The sequence below is a fragment of the Cucurbita moschata genome, unplaced genomic scaffold (genome assembly GCF_002738365.1).
Source record: "Cucurbita moschata cultivar Rifu unplaced genomic scaffold, Cmos_1.0 Cmo_Scf00035, whole genome shotgun sequence".
NCBI classification, from domain to species: Eukaryota; Viridiplantae; Streptophyta; class Magnoliopsida; order Cucurbitales; family Cucurbitaceae; genus Cucurbita; species Cucurbita moschata.
The window spans coordinates 1,335,472-1,352,968 of record NW_019268551.1 but is presented as its reverse complement, the minus strand read 5'-3'; the positions used below and the strand labels follow the sequence as shown (position 1 = coordinate 1,352,968).

The 17,497-nt window shown below is 40.2% G+C and overlaps 3 protein-coding genes across 3 annotated transcripts; 1 reads left to right on the top strand and 2 right to left on the bottom strand.

The window, feature by feature from the left end:
* Positions 1 to 1,574: 1,574 nt before the first annotated feature.
* Positions 1,575 to 8,634, bottom strand: LOC111431081 (probable serine/threonine-protein kinase PBL19). Its single transcript, XM_023067592.1, has 5 exons — positions 7,780 to 8,634; positions 6,658 to 6,918; positions 5,590 to 5,712; positions 5,022 to 5,480; positions 1,575 to 2,282 (listed from the first exon to the last, which is right to left on the bottom strand). The coding sequence occupies exons 1-5, from the start codon at positions 8,119 to 8,121 to the stop codon at positions 2,253 to 2,255; spliced, it is 1,215 nt and encodes a 404-aa protein (XP_022923360.1). The 5' UTR covers positions 8,122 to 8,634; the 3' UTR covers positions 1,575 to 2,252.
* LOC111431080 (beta-amylase 3, chloroplastic-like) lies at positions 2,129 to 4,960 on the top strand. Its single transcript, XM_023067591.1, has 4 exons — positions 2,129 to 2,644; positions 2,722 to 2,932; positions 3,617 to 3,727; positions 3,865 to 4,960. The coding sequence occupies exons 1-4, from the start codon at positions 2,139 to 2,141 to the stop codon at positions 4,648 to 4,650; spliced, it is 1,614 nt and encodes a 537-aa protein (XP_022923359.1). The 5' UTR covers positions 2,129 to 2,138; the 3' UTR covers positions 4,651 to 4,960.
* A 3,298-nt stretch (positions 8,635 to 11,932) lies between the features above and the next one.
* On the bottom strand, positions 11,933 to 16,860 carry LOC111431082 (novel plant SNARE 11-like). The gene is made up of 8 exons (XM_023067593.1): positions 16,116 to 16,860; positions 15,930 to 16,022; positions 14,680 to 14,773; positions 14,545 to 14,582; positions 14,034 to 14,122; positions 13,685 to 13,764; positions 12,473 to 12,697; positions 11,933 to 12,394 (listed from the first exon to the last, which is right to left on the bottom strand). The coding sequence occupies exons 1-8, from the start codon at positions 16,190 to 16,192 to the stop codon at positions 12,305 to 12,307; spliced, it is 786 nt and encodes a 261-aa protein (XP_022923361.1). The 5' UTR covers positions 16,193 to 16,860; the 3' UTR covers positions 11,933 to 12,304.
* Between the last annotated feature and the right edge of the window lie 637 nt (positions 16,861 to 17,497).

Below are 17,497 nucleotides of genomic sequence, written 5' to 3'. Positions count from 1 at the left end.
TCAACAAGGACGCTACACCCCAACGATAGTAGATTGTGTGATCCCACATCGGTTGAAGAGGGGAACGAAGCATTCTTTATAAGAGTATGGAAACCTCTTTCTAACCGACGCGTTTCCTTATCGACCTCGTTTTCCTTTTTGATTTAATAACGAGTTGGAAGAGATAAGAACTAATGGCCTCCACACAAAAATCTAATGGTTGGCCTAACAATTACATGGCTACACCTCAGCTTTGTAGCCTCTTCTTCAATGAAGACTAAACTCTCACAATCAAAGTTTGGATCTTTCCCCATCCAACTTTCTCCTTTCCTTACAATCCAATTGGCCTACACAATTAGAATCTTTCCGTCTCCGTCTTTCGTGTGTTTCGTGCCAATTTGAGTATAGTTTAGTGGATAAAATCACCAATTATCATCCTAAAAGTTGATGGTTCAATCCTCCGTCACCCTACAACTGTTGAGCTATAATGTTTCTGCAATGGGTGTGGTAGAGACTAAGAATAGCGTGTAGTGGTGTTCGAGGACGCTGGCCCCCCAAGCGAGGTGGATTTCATCGCCACATTGTGCACATTGCTCAATATTTTACCGGTACCTTAGAGCCTATAAAGCAAAGTTAGAAAATAAGTCCGTTGGACACAAAGGGGATTTCTGTAACCGCCTAAGTCCACCGCTAGTAAATATTGTCCATTTTAGCCCATTATATAACGACGTCAACCTCACGATTTGAAAACGCATTTGTTAGGAAGAGGTTTCTACACTCTTATAAAGAAATGTTTCGTTCTTCTCTCCAACCGCTGGGAGATCTCACAATCCACCCCCTTTGAGGCCCAACGTCCTCGCTGGCACACCGTCCAGTATCATTTGTAACAGCCAAGCATACCGCTAGCAAATATTGTCAACTTTGGCCCGTTACGTATTACCGTCAACCTCACGGCTTTAAAACATGTCTACTAGGGAGAGTTTCCACACTCTTATATTGAATATTTCGTTCTCCTCTCCAACTGATATGGGATCTCACAATCCACTCCCCTTTGGGGACCAGTGTCCTCGCTGGTACACCATCCAGTGTCGAACTCTAGTATCATTTGTAACAGCCCAAGCCCACCACTAGCAGATATTGTCCGTTTTGACCCATTACGTATCGCCATTAGCCTCACATTTTAAACCGCCTCTACTAGGGAGAAACTTCCACACTCTTATAAGGAATGTTTCGTTCTCTTCTCCAACCGATGTGGGATCTCAAAATCCACCCCTTTTGGAGCCCAGGATCCTCGCTAGCACACCATCCAGTGTCTAGCTTCAATACCATTTGTAACAGCTCAAACCCACCGCTAGAATATTGTCCACTTCAGCCTGTTATCAGCCTCACGGTTTTAAAATGCATCTACTAGGGAGAGGTTTCCATACCCTTATAAGGAATGTTTCGTTCCCCTCTCCAACCAACGTGGAATCTCACAATTTCTACTAGCTTATAACCAAGAAATGAAAGAGAACTCTTAGTTTCAGCCACATGAGTACACAGCTAAATGATGCATTCTTATAGTCTTCCTTATCCTAATGCAACCAACACCAATGAAAATTCAATATTCTCAAAGCTTTTATGTCATCCACATAAATAGAATGTTAAGAACATAAACATAGTCCACAAATCACTTTCTTTGTGGGGTTTCACAAAGTTTTGGCCAAGCAAATTGCTTTACAGAGGAAGAGATATGGTTCAGCTCTAGAGAGAGGAAAAGTAGCAGAAAAGGGAACAAAAAAGGGAAGATATTTTCATCATTTCAGCCATTGAACACTTTCTAGAGCTACAAGAACACTTGAAAAGATTAAAGCTTGTACCCGAACATTTCGGGATGGATTCGTTAAGCATTCTATTGGGAAGCCTGGTCTTAGATGAACATTTCGGGATTTTGAGCTTTATAATTCCAAGAACATTGAAGTAAAAAGTGCGTAATATCGAAAACGACTTTGAAATGGTAAAGCCAACAAGTTTTGATTTTACGTACCTTTTTCGTTTGAACACGAGCCCACCGGCTTTGCTGTCAGCTTCAAAGTTCAAAAACTTTTTGAGAGACTTTTGTTCATAAATATGCAGCATCTTCGTTCATTTCTAATACCTTCTCTGATATTCGGAAAAAAATGACTTTAACGTTGCGATCTTCGACTTCTTTCATCAACCCGAAAGACACCAAGATCATAAAGGCTCATCTTCATGAGGATCTCTATGGTGTAATCTCGTTCAAGCAAGCAAAATCACCGACCCGTCTTCGAATAAGAAGCTCCCTACAAGAGATTAAGATGGAAAGGAGTGACAAATTGGAGAAACTTCATTCGTTATCTATGAATCATCACACGAATGACTTGAGAGTTCCTGTGTTTGTTATGTTGCCGCTTGACACGGTTACGCTTGGAGGGAATCTGAACAAGCCTCGAGCGATGAACGCGAGTTTAATGGCTTTGAAGAGTGCGGGTGTGGAAGGAGTTATGGTGGATGCTTGGTGGGGATTGGTGGAGAAAGATGGACCTATGAAATACAATTGGGAAGGCTATGCTGAGCTTGTGCAGATGCTTCAAAAGCATGGCTTGAAGCTCCAAGTAGTCATGTCCTTTCATCAGTGTGGAGGGAATGTTGGAGATTCTTGCAGGTATGAATCCGAGAAAGTTTTCTTAACCATTTTCGACTTTTCGATATTCGGTTAACCTTCTCTCCATGATCTTTCAGCATTCCTTTGCCGCCATGGGTGCTCAAAGAAATAAGCAAGAACCCAGATCTCGTTTATACCGACAGATCAGGCAGGAGGAATCCGGAATACATCTCTTTGGGATGTGATTCCTTACCTGTGCTTAGAGGAAGAACACCAATCCAAGTCTATGCTGATTACATGAGAAGCTTTCGGGATCGATTTAGAGACTACTTGGGAGAAGTTATCATGGTATGCATCGACAATTTGTTCAATTCTCTTAATCCTTCTTCTTCTTAACCGTCTCCGAACACATTTAATCCTCCCATAAGATGATAGCTTAGAATGAACATGACTCGATCACTTTGAGATCTCACATTGGTTGGAGAGGAGAACAAAACACCCTTTATAAGGGTGTGGAGACCTCTCCCTAGCAGATGTGTTTTAAAAACGTTGAGGGGAAGCCCGAAAGGGAAAGTCCAAAAAGGACAATATCTACTAGTGGTGAGCCTTGGCTGTTACAAATGGTATCAGAGCCAGACATCGGGTGATGTGCCAACGAGGAGGCTGTTCCACAAAGGGGTAGACATGAGGCAGTGTGCGAGCAAGGACGCTGGACCCCAAAGGGGGTGGATTTGGTGGGGGTCCCACATTGATTGGAGTAAGAAACGAATGCCAGCGAGGACGCTGGGCCCTAAAGGGGGGTGGATTGTGAGACCCCACATCGGTTGGGGGGAGAACGAAACACCCTTTATAAGGGTGTGGAAACCTCTCCCTAGCAGACGCGTATTAAAAACCTTGAGAGGAAGCCCGAAAGGGAAAGCTCAAGGAGAACAATATCAGATAGCGATGGGCTTGGGCCATTACAATCACGTAGATAGAATTCAAGTAAATAGCTTCCAGAGTTAGAAATTCAATGTTCATTTGCAATTGCAGGAAGTTCAAGTCGGGGCTGGTCCATGTGGGGAACTCAGATATCCGTCTTATCCAGAGAGCAATGGAACTTGGAGATTTCCAGGAATCGGGGAATTCCAATGTTACGACAAGGTACTCAACTCGATATACTTCTTTTTACGTATTGATCTAACCGTAACAGGATCCTTCTACAGCAATATCAAACTAGGGGCTGTTTAGAGAAAACGGTTTTCGAGACCGATTTTTGATATGTCTTATGTGGTGAACAGTACATGAGAGCTTCCCTTGAGGCAGCAGCAGAGAGCATTGGAAAAAGAGACTGGGGAAGCAATGGAGGGCCACATGATTCTGGTCAATACAACCAATTCCCTGAAGACACAGGCTTCTTCAAAAAGGAAGGAACATGGAACACAGAATACGGCAAGTTCTTCCTCGAATGGTACTCGGGCAAGCTATTACAGCACGGGGATAGAATCTTAGAAGCTTCAAAGGGAATTTTCCATGGAACGGGTGCAAAACTATCAGCAAAAGTAGCTGGAATTCACTGGCATTACAGTACTCGATCTCATGCTGCCGAGTTAACCGCAGGGTACTACAACACTCGACACCGAAACGGTTACTCGCCTATTGCGAAGATGCTAGCTAAACATGGGGTTGTGTTTAACTTCACTTGCATGGAAATGAAGGACGGCCAGCAGCCCGGCTATGCGAACTGCTCACCGGAAGGTTTAGTTAGACAAGTGAAGATGGCTACAAGGGATGCTAAGGCTGAACTTGCAGGTGAAAATGCATTGGAAAGGTATGATGGAGGAGCTTATGAGCAAATTTTAGCCACAAGTAGGTCGGAATCTGGAAATGGCTTGACTGCATTCACTTACTTGAGAATGAACAAGAACCTTTTCGAACCCAACAATTGGAGAAACTTGGTCGAGTTCGTAAAGACCATGTCGGAAGGCGGTCGGAACCGGAAACTTCCGGAATCCGACTGCAGTGGCAGTGATCTTCACGTTGGATTCATTAAGGAGAAAAAGATCAAGGAAGTTGCTGTGGTGTAGAAATGAAACCAGCACATACTTATCATAGTCCTAAATCTACAGCCAAAACTCTCATAATCCTCATACTTCTATGTGTAAAGATGTAGTTTTTTATACTTTCAGAACAGTAATTATTGAGTCCTTCAGTAAAAAAGTTGGACCAAGAAGGGATCTAGCATAAATATAGGTAAGAACATGAGTGAAACAGCCATCAACAGTCCAGAATGGATACACATAATGGTATATAATATGGTACTCAGATCAGATTTATTCTACTTTCAGATATCACGACGTGCTTAAAAGACGAATTTTCGGGAGTTTCAGGTCAAAACTTTGCATATTTCATCTAGAAGAATGTAAAGTAAGCAAGTGTAGATATCAGAAGATCAAACCTTTCCTTGTCTTCCAATCATGATATGCTTTTGATCAACAAATCTTGGAGAAAACAGGCCGCCATGAGACTGTTTCTGGTTACTATTGGAGCTTGTTTTCTCTTCCGACATTACGAGCGCTTTCTGTAAACCTTCAACTACTTCTGTCATTGTTGGCCGACTCATTGGAGTTTTGTTCAAGCACCGATCGGCTAACTTTGCAACTTCCCGGGTGGAAGACAAGGAGTACTGGTTTCTGAGACGAGGATCGATTAACATGGTGAACATACTACTGTCAACTGGAAACTGCCTCACCCATTGTAGAAGTTTCTGTTCTCTGACCGGGCGGGCAGTATTCAATGCTCGTCTGCCTGTGAGGAGTTCATATAGAACCACACCGAAACTCCATACATCGCATTGGCTCTTGAGACGGCCTGTTTCAAGATATTCGGGAGCAGCATATCCATGCGTTCCGACCACCTGACAAATGAAAAAACAGCCATTTGGGTTTTGAGTACAGCCTAAGCATTATCTTTTTATATGAGATGCATAATGTAAAATCCAACACGAGGAAAGCTATTGTACGTACGTTTGTAGAGACGTGTGTGTCATCACCTCTTGGTCCTTCTCTAGCAAGGCCAAAGTCTGAGAGTTTCGGCTTGAAGTTCTCGTCTAGTAGAATATTCGCTGATTTAAAATCCCGATATATCACCTACGCAAATGCACGTGCAAAAAATGATCTCAACAAATTAAAGTGGCCATATGGATTGATTTTTGTCCAAAGAAAGTCAATCACAATGTCATCAACAGTTATGATAGACGTTATCCTCACACTCCTGTATATTTATATATGTAACAGCCTAAGCCCACCGCTAGTAGATATTGTCCTCTTTGGGCTTTCTCTCAAGACTTTAAAAACGCGTCTACTAGGGAGAGGTTTTCACACCCTTATAAAGAATGCTTTGTTCCCCTCTCCAACCGATGAGGGATCTCACAATCCACCCCCCTTCAAAACCCAACATCCTCGCTAGCACGCATTCCTCTCTCCAATCGATGTGTGATCTCACCGGGCGGTGTGCAAGCAAGGACACTGAGCCCCGAAGGGGGTGGACACCAGGCAGTGTGCCTGCGAGGACGCTCAGCCCCGAAGGGGAGTAGATTGTGAGATCCCACATCGATTGGAGAGAGGACATTGGGCCCTAAAGGGGGGTGGATTGTGAGATCTCACATCAGTTGGAGAGGGGAACAAAACATTCTTTATAAGAGTATGGAAACCTCTCCCTAGCATACGCGTTTTAAAAACCTTGAGGGAAAGCCCGAAAGGAAAACTCAAAGAGGACAATATCTACAAGCGATAGACTTGGGCCGTTACGATATAGCTGCCCATGAATCCCAAAACCACTCATACATAAGTTGTCATTATGCCACCAGATTTAGGAAAGACTTGATTATTGCTTTTAAATGGTATCTTGTCTTAGCAAGAGATATCAATAGCCTGCTAATCTATACTCTTAATGGCCATCCACTTCACAGATGGGAAAAGAATCCTTTGGATGCATCATATTTAGGCCTTTTTGATCAATGAAACTTATTTTTATAGGAATCTCCTCTCTAAAAGAGTAAGCAACTGACAAAAACCAATGCACCTAAATTGTACCTGAGCTTCTAACCCTCCATGTAGATAAGCCAAGCCCTGCGCTGCACCAATGATAATCTCTAACCTTTTCTTCCATGGCAGCGTCGACGACATTCGTTGGAAAAGATGGTGTTCCAAGCTCCTGTTCGGGAGGTACTCGTAGACTAAAAGCCTCTGAATCCCTTTCGTGCCGTTTTCAGCTGCGTAACCAAGAAGTTTAACTAGATTTGGATGACTAACTACACTGAGAAATTGAACTTCTGCAAGCCATTCTTTATGACCCTACACAACAGAAGAACTCAACCTTAATGTTTTCGAATGTTTTCACAATGGCCCTCGATTCGAGAAGACCGTGCAAATTGAACTTCTGCCCATAAGCCATACGCATAAATCAAGAGACAGTAAAATGACAACCAAACAAATAAAGACTAGCAGAAAACAAGGAATGTATTTGACATGGGATGAAAGGGAAAGTCAGCTGTCCTTCATTATTTAGAGTCATATGTTGCTTAGAGAATATCCTATACAGGCCAATGATTACAAATTTTGAATAATGCTAAGTATTTATATGTGATTGATGACATTGCTTATAAAATATTGAATCCTCAGGTCCACTCCAAAGCATCCAGGCAAAAAACAACCAATCAATGTAACGGCCTAGGCTCACCACTAACAGATATTGTCTTTTTTGGGCTTTCCCTCAAGGTTTTTAAAACGTGTCTGCTAGAGAGAGGTTTCCACGCCCTTATAAAGGATGTTTCGTTCTCCTCCCCAACCGATGTGGGATCTCACAATCCACCCCATAAGGGTCCAACGTCCTCGCTGGTACTCGTTCCTTTCTCCAATTGATGTAGGACCCCTACTCAATCCACCCCTTTGGGGCCAGCGTCCTTACTGGCACACCGCCTCGTGTCTACCCCCTCCGAGGAACAGCCTCCTCGCTCGCACATCGCCCAGTGTTTGGCTCTAATACCAATTGTAATGGCCTAGGCCCACCGCTAGCAAATATTGTCCTCTTTGGACATTCCCTTTCGGGCTTCCCCTCAAGTTTTTTACAACGCGTGTGCTAGGGAGAGGTTTCGTTCTCCTCACCAACCGACCGATGTGGGATGTCACAGAAAAAACTGAGAAAGAAGGCAATACCTGCAAGCTATGCTGGTTGAGTTCTTTAATGGCGACCACAAGAGGTTCACCATTGGGAGTTGTGGGCTTAATAAGTCCTTTGTACACAGACCCAAAACCACCCTCCCCAATCTTCAACAGCCTGCTGAAGCCATTTGTTGCATCAACAAGCTCTTGCAGAGAGAAAACCCTCAAATTTTGCTCCTTCTCTTTGTACAATTCAGGAATACTCCTTGAAGACAATGAATTCGGTGGTCTCAAACCATTTTTCTTGGCTGATTTTTCTCCTTGTTTCAACTCTGTAGCTGATTTTGATATCCCTTTGGACTTGGATTTTCCCTTGGGGTTAAAGAAACACTTCATCTTTTAAACCCAGAAGAAAGAACAAGAAGTAAAAGAGCTAGAACATGTGAAAAAACCACAAACTCAGAAGCCAAAATAGAGACAAGAAGGCAATTATAAAGAACACACGAAAAAACAGAGCAAAATTTGAACAAACAACAGGATATGAACAAACAAAGAGAACCCAAGAGATTAAACGTGAAGGGATTGCTGCAAAAAGCGAAATCCTCGTACGAGTAAGTGGAATACATAAGAAACATCCGATTAAATACAAGATTAAGAGAAAGAACCGTGTATGAAAACAGGAAAAGGGGGAAGAAAGGGACAGAAGTTAAATATGACCGAAGAGAAGACCATTCAAATGTGGCATCATCATCAATGAGCTATACGAACATCATAACGTCATATTTACGCGATGGGTTTGTTCATATGTGCCGAATTGAGCGACAAGAATTTGAAACAGCCCATTCTTTTCTTCTATCCGTCAAAACAGTAAAATGAAGAAGGAGTGCTCATGCTCAAGAATTGACTCAAAATCTTGCTTAATTTCTTCGATTCATACAAGCGCGGCGATTTGGGGGTTTTGTTTGTTTGATTCTACTTCAAATCTGTGGCTGACCTAATGTTTTAGGATTCGGCACCTGTGTCCCGATGTTTCCTTGCACCTTGACATTTCTCTGTAATGAAAACTATCTCCATATACCAATACAAGTCGTTCTAGTATGTTTTCTATTCCTCAGTCATGGTCACGTGTATCTTATAAAAACACGTTTAACCATGAAGTTCATATGATTGAGCCACTGAAAAAGAAGGTGCACGTTGTTGGTATAAGTAGTAACTTTCAATTTTTTAAGTCTTTCTTAGTCATCTTATCCTCATAATCGCTCTCATTCCAATGTGGTCTTGATTCATTCATATATCCCTCCTTTATTGGGATATGATGACAAAAATAGGCTTAAAATAATTGAAAGTTAATATATATATACACGAAAAAGGATTCGTGTTTCTACCGAGCTTATAGCACGTAATTCCTAATCATATAGTCTAGGCCTTTGGTAATAGATCCACCTGCAACCGAGTAGATAAAAGTACACGTTTGCTGACATTTAAGCTTTCCTTCTCCTTTCGAGGCCTACCCGAAAGATCCAGTGTTTCTTGGTCGTGAATGTCTGAATAGAACGAACAAACTCTTTTTTTTTTTTTTTTTCCTATACACCACTATTATCTGCCATGCTTAGTTGGTGCTACTGTTAGCTTTCAAAATTGAGCCAAAGTTATCGAGCTGGAATTGAAAGTCGTGCTCGAACAAGCTTAGGGATGAATGGCACGCATGCCGCATGTAGAAGGGTGCAGTTAGGCACTCGGGTGATAAGTCGGCACGGGTTTCTAGTTACTTGCTTGTGATCGTGGAGTAGGGCGCGAGTGCACGTAGCCTGGGAGGTGCTAGACACAAGCATAGGACTTAAAGAAAAAAAACGTGTGGTTAGTTAAGGTTGCGGGAAACTCGACACCTTGCCGAAATTCTTGTAATTTCTTTTTTAACGAGTAAATATAAATATTTTTTAAAAGTTATGTAAGTGAATTTAGACGAAATTTAAGTGGATTGAAATGAGAGGAAACATGGTTTGTTTAAATGATGATCAAAGGTTGAAATGGTCAAATTACACAAACAAATTAATAAGAGTCATATTTCTGAAGTACTAAAGTTGTTATTTTTCTTTATTCATTTTGTCTTTTGTTTTTTTGAGAATTTCAACGTTGTATTGGAACACGACACCCATTTGTTGGGGGAATTGTTTTCAAATGTCCTACTTTCCAAGGAATCCTTGAATCATAAATACCCTCCCGATATTTGACGGGAAAATATCGAAGATTATTAGAAGTGGGTCCCGCATTGGTTAATTTAGTGGAAGATCGTGAATTTATAAGTGAGGAATACTATTTCCATTCGTATGAGATCTTTTGGGAAGCCCAAAGCAAAGCCACGAGAACTTATGCTCAAAGTGGACAATATCATACGATTGTGGAAAGTCGTGATTTCTAATATGGTATCAGAGTCATGTCCTAAACTTAGCTATGACAATAAAATCCTCAAATATCGAACAAAGGGTGTACTTTGTTCGAGGGCTCCAGAGTCATGCCCTAAACTTAGCTATGACAATAGAATCCTCAAATATCGAACAAAGGGTGTACTTTGTTCGAGGGCTCCAGAGTCATGCCCTAAACTTAGCTATGACAATAGAATCCTCAAATATCGAACAAATGGTGTACTTTGTTAGAGGGCTCCAGAGAAAGGAGAGGAGACCCTAGAGGCTTATAGTATACTTTGTTCGAGGGGAGGATTGTTATGTGAAATTTTTCTTAAGATGCATATAAGTGAGAGTAAAACACACTATGACTCGTGTTGGTATGTGGGGATAGTCTTCACTTTTAGAAGCCAGGAGTAATCAACGTGACTATGTCGCAAAGGAATGTTGAGGCACACAGGTGTCGAATTCATATTTTAATTTTTATCAAAATTCTAGGAAATGGATCGTTACACCAAATGACCTAAATCACATACGAGGTACATTATTTTTATAAAGAGAGTGAAGAGCACGACGGCATCTGTTTTGTCCGACGTAGCGTGTCAGGAACAATAGACTAGTACCACAGTCAATTAAATTATTTTGCATTCTAATATAATACCCATTCAATTACAATTGTCGTCTTCGTTTGAATTAATTGGAATCAACTCGATTATACATCAAACTCGAGAAATTTGCTCGTTCTTTTGAATTTACATGGCAGTATTAAATGAGACAACCAATCTCGATCCAAAATCAAAGTCTTTCCACCATTCTCTCACAAGAATTTCTAAAAATTCATTCTCTCACAAGAATTTCTAAAAATTAGTTCGAGAACGCTTCATTTATAAGCAATTAATTTGATGTCGTACAAGTATGGGGTGATATTGGCCCCATGCTAGAAGACTTATTTTGTTTCAAAAATACCATTGAATTTTTAAAAAAAGTTTAAAAAATACTCCTTCACTTTGAAAAGTACTTTGTTTTCGGTCTCTATGAACCAACAGAATCCAATCGGTCGTTTTTGGTGTTCTCTATGAACTTATAGATACCAATCGGTGGTTTTCGGTGTCTTTGTGACTTATAGAAACCAATCGGTTGTTTTCGATCTCTATGAACTAACAGAAACTGACCCGCCATTTTCAGTGTCTATGAAGTAACAGAAACCAATCGGTCGTTTTCAGTATCTCTGAACTAACATAAACCAATCGATCGTTTTCAGTATCTCTATGAACTAACAGAAACCAATCGGTCGTTTCCGGTGTCTCTATGAACTTATAAAAACCAATCGGTCGATTTCAGTGTCTCTATGAACTTATAAAAACCAATCGATCGTTTTCAGTGTCTATGAACTTACAGAAACCAATCGGATGTTTTCGGTGTCTTTAAACTAACAAACCCAATCGATCGTTTTCGGTCTCTGAACTAACAGAAACCAATAGGTCGTTTTCGATATCTCTATGAACTTAGAGAAACCAATCGGTCGTTTTTAATGTCTCTATGAACTTAGAGAAACCAATCGGTCGTTTTTAATGTCTCTATGAACTTACAGAAACCAATTAGTCGTTTTCGGTGTCTCTATGAACTAATAGAAACCGACAGGCCATTTTCGGTCTCTCTATGAACTAACAAAAACTGATAAGTCATTTTTGGTGTCTCTATGAACTAACAAAAATCGATCGGTCATTTTTTGTGTCTATGAACTAACAGAACCCGATAGGTCATTTTCAATGTGCCCGAGAATTATCTAATATACATTATCAGTGTGACAATAACATAAATAATAATTATGAATCCCCAAACATGAATGTAAAATGATAGAATATATGAGTGATTAAGATTTATACAGACAAAACCAAACATAAAAATCAATAAAATCTCAAGAACAGGACAGAACAGGACAAGAGACAGTGAGAATGAATGTCAGTTGTAGGCATAGGAAAGAACCTGGCTTGGCTGTCCCCCCCATGCTGCTTTGCCTATCCTTCCTTCATTCATTCAGCCCCTACAGCTTATTATCTCACAAGCTACAAAAGGCTAGAACAAATTCACGTAGCTACCTAATTGTGCACAGCATTCCCAGAAGATCGAGTACGTTTCGGGATATGGACGATGATTCTTCTTTGTAACTCGGGGTTTTAACCGGAATTCCATAGCAGTTTTCGGCTCTGGGCGGGCGGTGCCAGCCCCGGGATGTCCTGAATGTCCTTGTTATTTGGATTCACCAGCTGAGGAGTATAGAACCAGAATTGTTCAGCTAAATACAGAAAGAAAGAAAGAATGGATGAATGAAGAATGGTAGGTACCTTGACTATGATGATGGCAATGACACCAAGGACAATAATGAAGAGGAGGGCCATTATACACTTATCAGTTGCAATTTGTCTCCCTAATTCTTTCACCAGTTTTGAGGCTTTCTTAAGTGAGAAATGTATTGAGTCGAGCTCGTTCACTATCCTGCTCATTTGCTCCGTCTGCGCCTTCAGAGCTGCTGCTGTCTCTGTTCCTACGTTCACCGTCTCTTGAACTACCTATCACATTCATACAATAACTACCACATATCACATATCAGTCTACGTAACATCTCAAGTCCACTGTTAGCAGATATTGTCCTCATTGGGATTTTTCTCACAAGCTTTCCCTCAAGGTTTTTAAAATGTGAATGCTAGGGAGAGGTTTCCACACTCTGCTTCGTTCTCTTCCCCAACCGATGTGGGATCTCACAATCCACCCCCCTTCAGGGCCCAGTGTCCTCGCTGGCACTCGTTTCCCTCTCCAATCGATGTGGGATCTCACAACCTACCCCCTTCGGGACCAGCGTCCTTGCTGGCACTCGTTCCCCTCTCCAATCGATGTGGAATCTCACAATCTATCCCCCTTCGGTGCCCAGCGCCCTCGCTGACACACCGCTCGATGACTAGCTCTAATATCATTTGTAACAGCTCAAGCCCACTGCTAGTAGATATTGCCCTCTTTTGGCTCTCTTTCGGGCTTTCCCTCGAAGTAATTAAAACGCGTCTCCTAGGGAGAGGTTTCCACATCCTTATAAAGAATGTTTCGTTCTCCTCCTCAACCGATGTGGGATCTCACAATTCACCCCTCTTCAAGGCCCTGCGTCCTCGCTGACACTCATTCCCCTTTCCAATCGATTGGGATCTCACAATGCATCCTCACAGGCACTCGCTCCTCTCTTGATGTGGGATCTCACAGTGCGTCCTCACAGGCACTTGCTCCTCTCTTGATGTGGGATCTCACAATCCACCCTCCTTCAGGGCCCAACGTCTTTGCTGGAACACCACCCAGTGACTGATTCTTATAACATTTGTAATAACTCAAGCCCACCGCTAGCAGATATTATCTTCTTTGGGCTCTCTCTCAGACTTCCCCTCAAGGTTTCTCAAGGTTTTTAAAACGTGTCTACTAGGGAGAGGTTTCCTCACCCTTATGAAGAATAATTCATTTTCCTCCCCAACCGATAGAAAGAAAGCAGAAATTTGATCTTTCAATGACAAACTAACCTTTTTAGACCTCTCAATTGCTTCATCAGTCTCATCCATCATTTTGTTTCCCCTATCAACCAATTGTTGATTTGTCATATCTGCAATAACATATACAGCCTAATACATTAGTAAATTCAGCAGACATAATATAGATCATAGGCAAGCCCGGATTTGGTCGAACCCACCGATCGGTTTAGAAAACATTCAGAACCTATGCTGAAACCAACCAACATTTAGACCAAAACATTCAGGTTTTTGCCCATTTTAGTATCTCAGGTCTCAGCTCATATTCACAGTTCTCAGAACAACAACAATATTCAAAGTGGTTTAACTCGTGAACTAAATAACAAAAGCAAAGTACGCATACTTGAGGCTAGCAACACATTTTCTTCCCCATAATTTTCACCAGGTCCATCAAAGAGATCGATACGCTTGTTATCGAGAGTGCTTGCATGTCTGCATCAAGAAACAACCATTATGAACTGTTACTGTTTCATATATAAGCAGAGATGTACGATTCAACTGTTATAAGTGGAGTAAGGAGAGGAACCATGTAACGGCCCAAGTCCACCGCTAGCAGATATTGTCCTCTTTGGGCTTTCCCTTTCGGGCTTCCCCTCAAGGTTTTTAAAACATGTCTTTTAGGGAAAGGTTTCCACACCCTTATAAAGAGTGTTTCGTTCTCCTCCCCAACCGATGTGGGATCTCACAAACCCGAGTCAAATGAAGAAAATAAGCTCGTAGAAGCAACCAAATACATTTGTTTTATCTCACTCGAGATGAGCAAAAGAAAATTATCGATTAGACAGGAAGAAGAGAGATATTCAGAAAGTCGAATGAAAACGAAAAGATTATCGATGGTAGATATTGAATCTTACTGCTTTTTAAGGGCAACATATGAGTTCAACTCTTTGATCTGCATAAAAATACAGAATAGTTAATAACAATGCACTACCAGCAAATAAGAAGGAAAAGAAGATTTCTTTACAAAGAATTCAAAGTTTACATCTCACCATAGCCTGCTTCCTCTCACTAAGCATTTTATTAGTGTTCGAGTCATTCCCGCCTTCCAAATCCTTGACTTCTCGATCGAAATCTTTTATAAGCCTGTAAACGAAACAAACAGAAAGTGTTCACCAAAAGAAACAGGAACAAGACAAAGGAACTATATCTTTAATGATAAGCATCCATCATCAAGATTAAAAAGAATTTTAATTAAAGACTAATGAACACATCTGCTAGGAAGAGGTTTCCATACCCTTATAAAGAAGGTTTCGTTCTCCTCCCCACCTGATATGGGATCTCACAATCCACCCCCTTTGGGACCCAGCATCCTCGCTGGTACACCACGCAGTGTCTGCCTCTTAGACCATTTGTAATAGCCAAAGCCCACCACCAACAGATATTGTCCTCTTTGGACTTTCCCTTTCGGGCTTCCCTTGGGGGTTTTAAAACGCGTATGCTAGGGAGAAGTTTCCACACTCTTACAAAGAATGTTTCGTTCTCCTCCCAACCAATGTGAGATCTCACAAAATGAGACCTTAATTTGCATATCATTTAAATTATAATGAAGAATTACTAAGCATAATGATGGTATGAAAGTACAAAAAGTATATATACATATAAAGACATCTATCCATTGTCACCTTCTTAAATAAAGATTATAAAAGTTCATTCTCAACATCATCACTTTTATCACTAATAGGGTCCACATACTTTTAAAAAAATTTGTCAACTACGTTAATCAAAACCTAAACAATGAAAGTAGTAAAGCTTGAAGGTGGAATAGTACACACACAAGGAAGCTTTACATCTTTTAGGAAACTAAGGATTCATACTATTCTTCTAGTGATCATTGAGCTTCAATGTGTTCATGGAGAAACAAGCATTTGCTGTAAGAGACATGACGCTCTCTCTCTCATGATCCAAAGAGCGCATTCGTTCTGAAACGGATAGTTTGAACCTTGTCTCGAGGTGAGCCTAGAGGAAATATCTTTTAAGACATTTGGTTCAACCAATCAGAGCACATGTAAGACACAATCGGGTTGATCACACAGTGGATCTCTATGTCTATCTCTCTCTAGATATCTAAAGATGGAGAGAGATGTGAAGCCAAACAGAGGTGGAGAGACTAAAATTCAAAAACACCATCTGATAGAACTTGAATTATTGGAAGAACTTCCAAAGTTTGAAAACAAAACGAAGAGAATATATGCAGACACCATGGAAATTACAGAACAAAGAAAGAATCAGATGCTTATACCTCTTACATTCTCGCATCTTATCAGTCAGCTCTTCCAATTGTCTACTCCGCCTATTTGTATCCTTGATCTTCTCCAACTTCTGAAATCCATTTCTGTAGATATAACAAAAACAGAGCCAAACAAGAGATTTAAGCTCATAAAAAAATCTCAGTTTCTAGAACAGAACGAAATCGAAGAATCCTTACGACAAAGCTCGGAGGATATCATTGATTTGCCCCTCGATATCTGCAAGCTCTTCGCTGATCGAAGCTAAGGAATCCATCTTCAAATTCAAACCTCAATGAAACAAAATACACCGATTCTTGTCCTCCTCAGAGATTAAGGCACATTACAAGCATTGCAACAGCTAAAATCCGCAAAGTTTCCTCGAGATCTTAAGCACCTACCTCCCAAAATTCTAAGAATCTGATTGATTGATATCAATGGCGAAAAACCCAACAAAAGAATACAATCAGATCATCACCATTTCACACATTCCTCATCTCTCGCAAACACCGAATTGAAAAAACAAATCAAAAACTTAAAAACCTCAGCCAACAAATCCAAAAAAAGAATCAGCTACAAATAAACCCAGAATCAATGAAACCCGAATTCAGATAGATCTGAACAATGCAGACCGAGATAGCGATCAAAACAAAACCCAACAACCAAATCCTTTCAGATTCTTCCCCTTAAATGGAATACGGAAGAACAAAAAACAGCTCCACCTCGTGATTTACACAAAAACCTCCATGTATTGTACAGAAATAACATGAATTTGATTGGTTTTTTTAGTTTTCTAAGATTTACAATTGAATGGTACAAAATCAGGGGGTTGTTGGGTATATGTTTTTTTCCTGGAATTCGAAGGTCTTTGCGTTCACAGAGGGGAAGAAGGGGAAGGAGGGGGCGAAGGGGAGGGGGGTTTTGGCTCTCAAAAACCAGAGGCGACGAAGTTTTTATTTTTTTTATTTTATTTTTTATTTTTTTTAAGAAAAATAAAATTTTGAATCTTTTCTTTTTCGGTCCCGTAATTTTTGGCCAATAAATAATTAGAGTGGTTGTTTTTTTTTTTTTTTGGGTCAGAATTCAAAACCACTCGCACAAAATAACACGTAGATCCACGCGCTTCCTTTTTACTATGAAGCAAACTAAATTAATTCAAAAAAGTATAAATATCCCAATTTTTTTAAAAAAAATTAAAAATACCCTTATTTTATTTTTTTATTATTATTAGTATCGTGTTTTAATACCCTTAATATATATATATATATATATATATATATATATATATATATATAAATTTAACGTTATATGTATATATATAAAAATTTAACGTTAATAAATGTTTATAAATATATTGTAATATGAAATCAACCTAGGGGAAAGTATGGAATAAATAAAACTCTGAATAAAAACATTGTATAGTCGGTATTTTAATTGTTCTCATTGTGATACATATATTATTAAATGGTTAATTATCAGATATTGAGAATACCGATCTAAGTTAATGATCAACAAAATTAATAGAAGTTGATAAGTCTAGGAATAAAAAAAAAATAAAGATTAAAATTTACCCTAAAAACAA

What these genes read in the sequence shown, in the direction of transcription:
- LOC111431081 (XM_023067592.1), bottom strand. Translation starts at nt 8,121, where the DNA reads ATGAAGTGTTTCTTTAACCCCAAGGGAAAATCCAAGTCCAAAGGGATA. An exon ending in ACACACACGTCTCTACAAAC is followed by an intron (nt 5,481 to 5,589) that starts GTACGTACAATA and finishes TTCATTTGTCAG; the next exon opens with GTGGTCGGAACGCATGGATA. An exon ending in TGATTGGAAGACAAGGAAAG is followed by an intron (nt 2,283 to 5,021) that starts GTTTGATCTTCT and finishes AATCTCTTGTAG; the next exon opens with GGAGCTTCTTATTCGAAGAC.
- LOC111431082 (XM_023067593.1), bottom strand. Translation starts at nt 16,192, where the DNA reads ATGGATTCCTTAGCTTCGATCAGCGAAGAGCTTGCAGATATCGAGGGG. An exon ending in GTGAGAGGAAGCAGGCTATG is followed by an intron (nt 14,583 to 14,679) that starts GTGAGATGTAAA and finishes ATTTTTATGCAG; the next exon opens with ATCAAAGAGTTGAACTCATA. An exon ending in TATGTTGCCCTTAAAAAGCA is followed by an intron (nt 14,123 to 14,544) that starts GTAAGATTCAAT and finishes TTCTTGATGCAG; the next exon opens with ACATGCAAGCACTCTCGATA.
- LOC111431080 (XM_023067591.1), top strand. Translation starts at nt 2,139, where the DNA reads ATGACTTTAACGTTGCGATCTTCGACTTCTTTCATCAACCCGAAAGAC. An exon ending in AATGTTGGAGATTCTTGCAG is followed by an intron (nt 2,645 to 2,721) that starts GTATGAATCCGA and finishes ATGATCTTTCAG; the next exon opens with CATTCCTTTGCCGCCATGGG. An exon ending in ACTTGGGAGAAGTTATCATG is followed by an intron (nt 2,933 to 3,616) that starts GTATGCATCGAC and finishes TTGCAATTGCAG; the next exon opens with GAAGTTCAAGTCGGGGCTGG.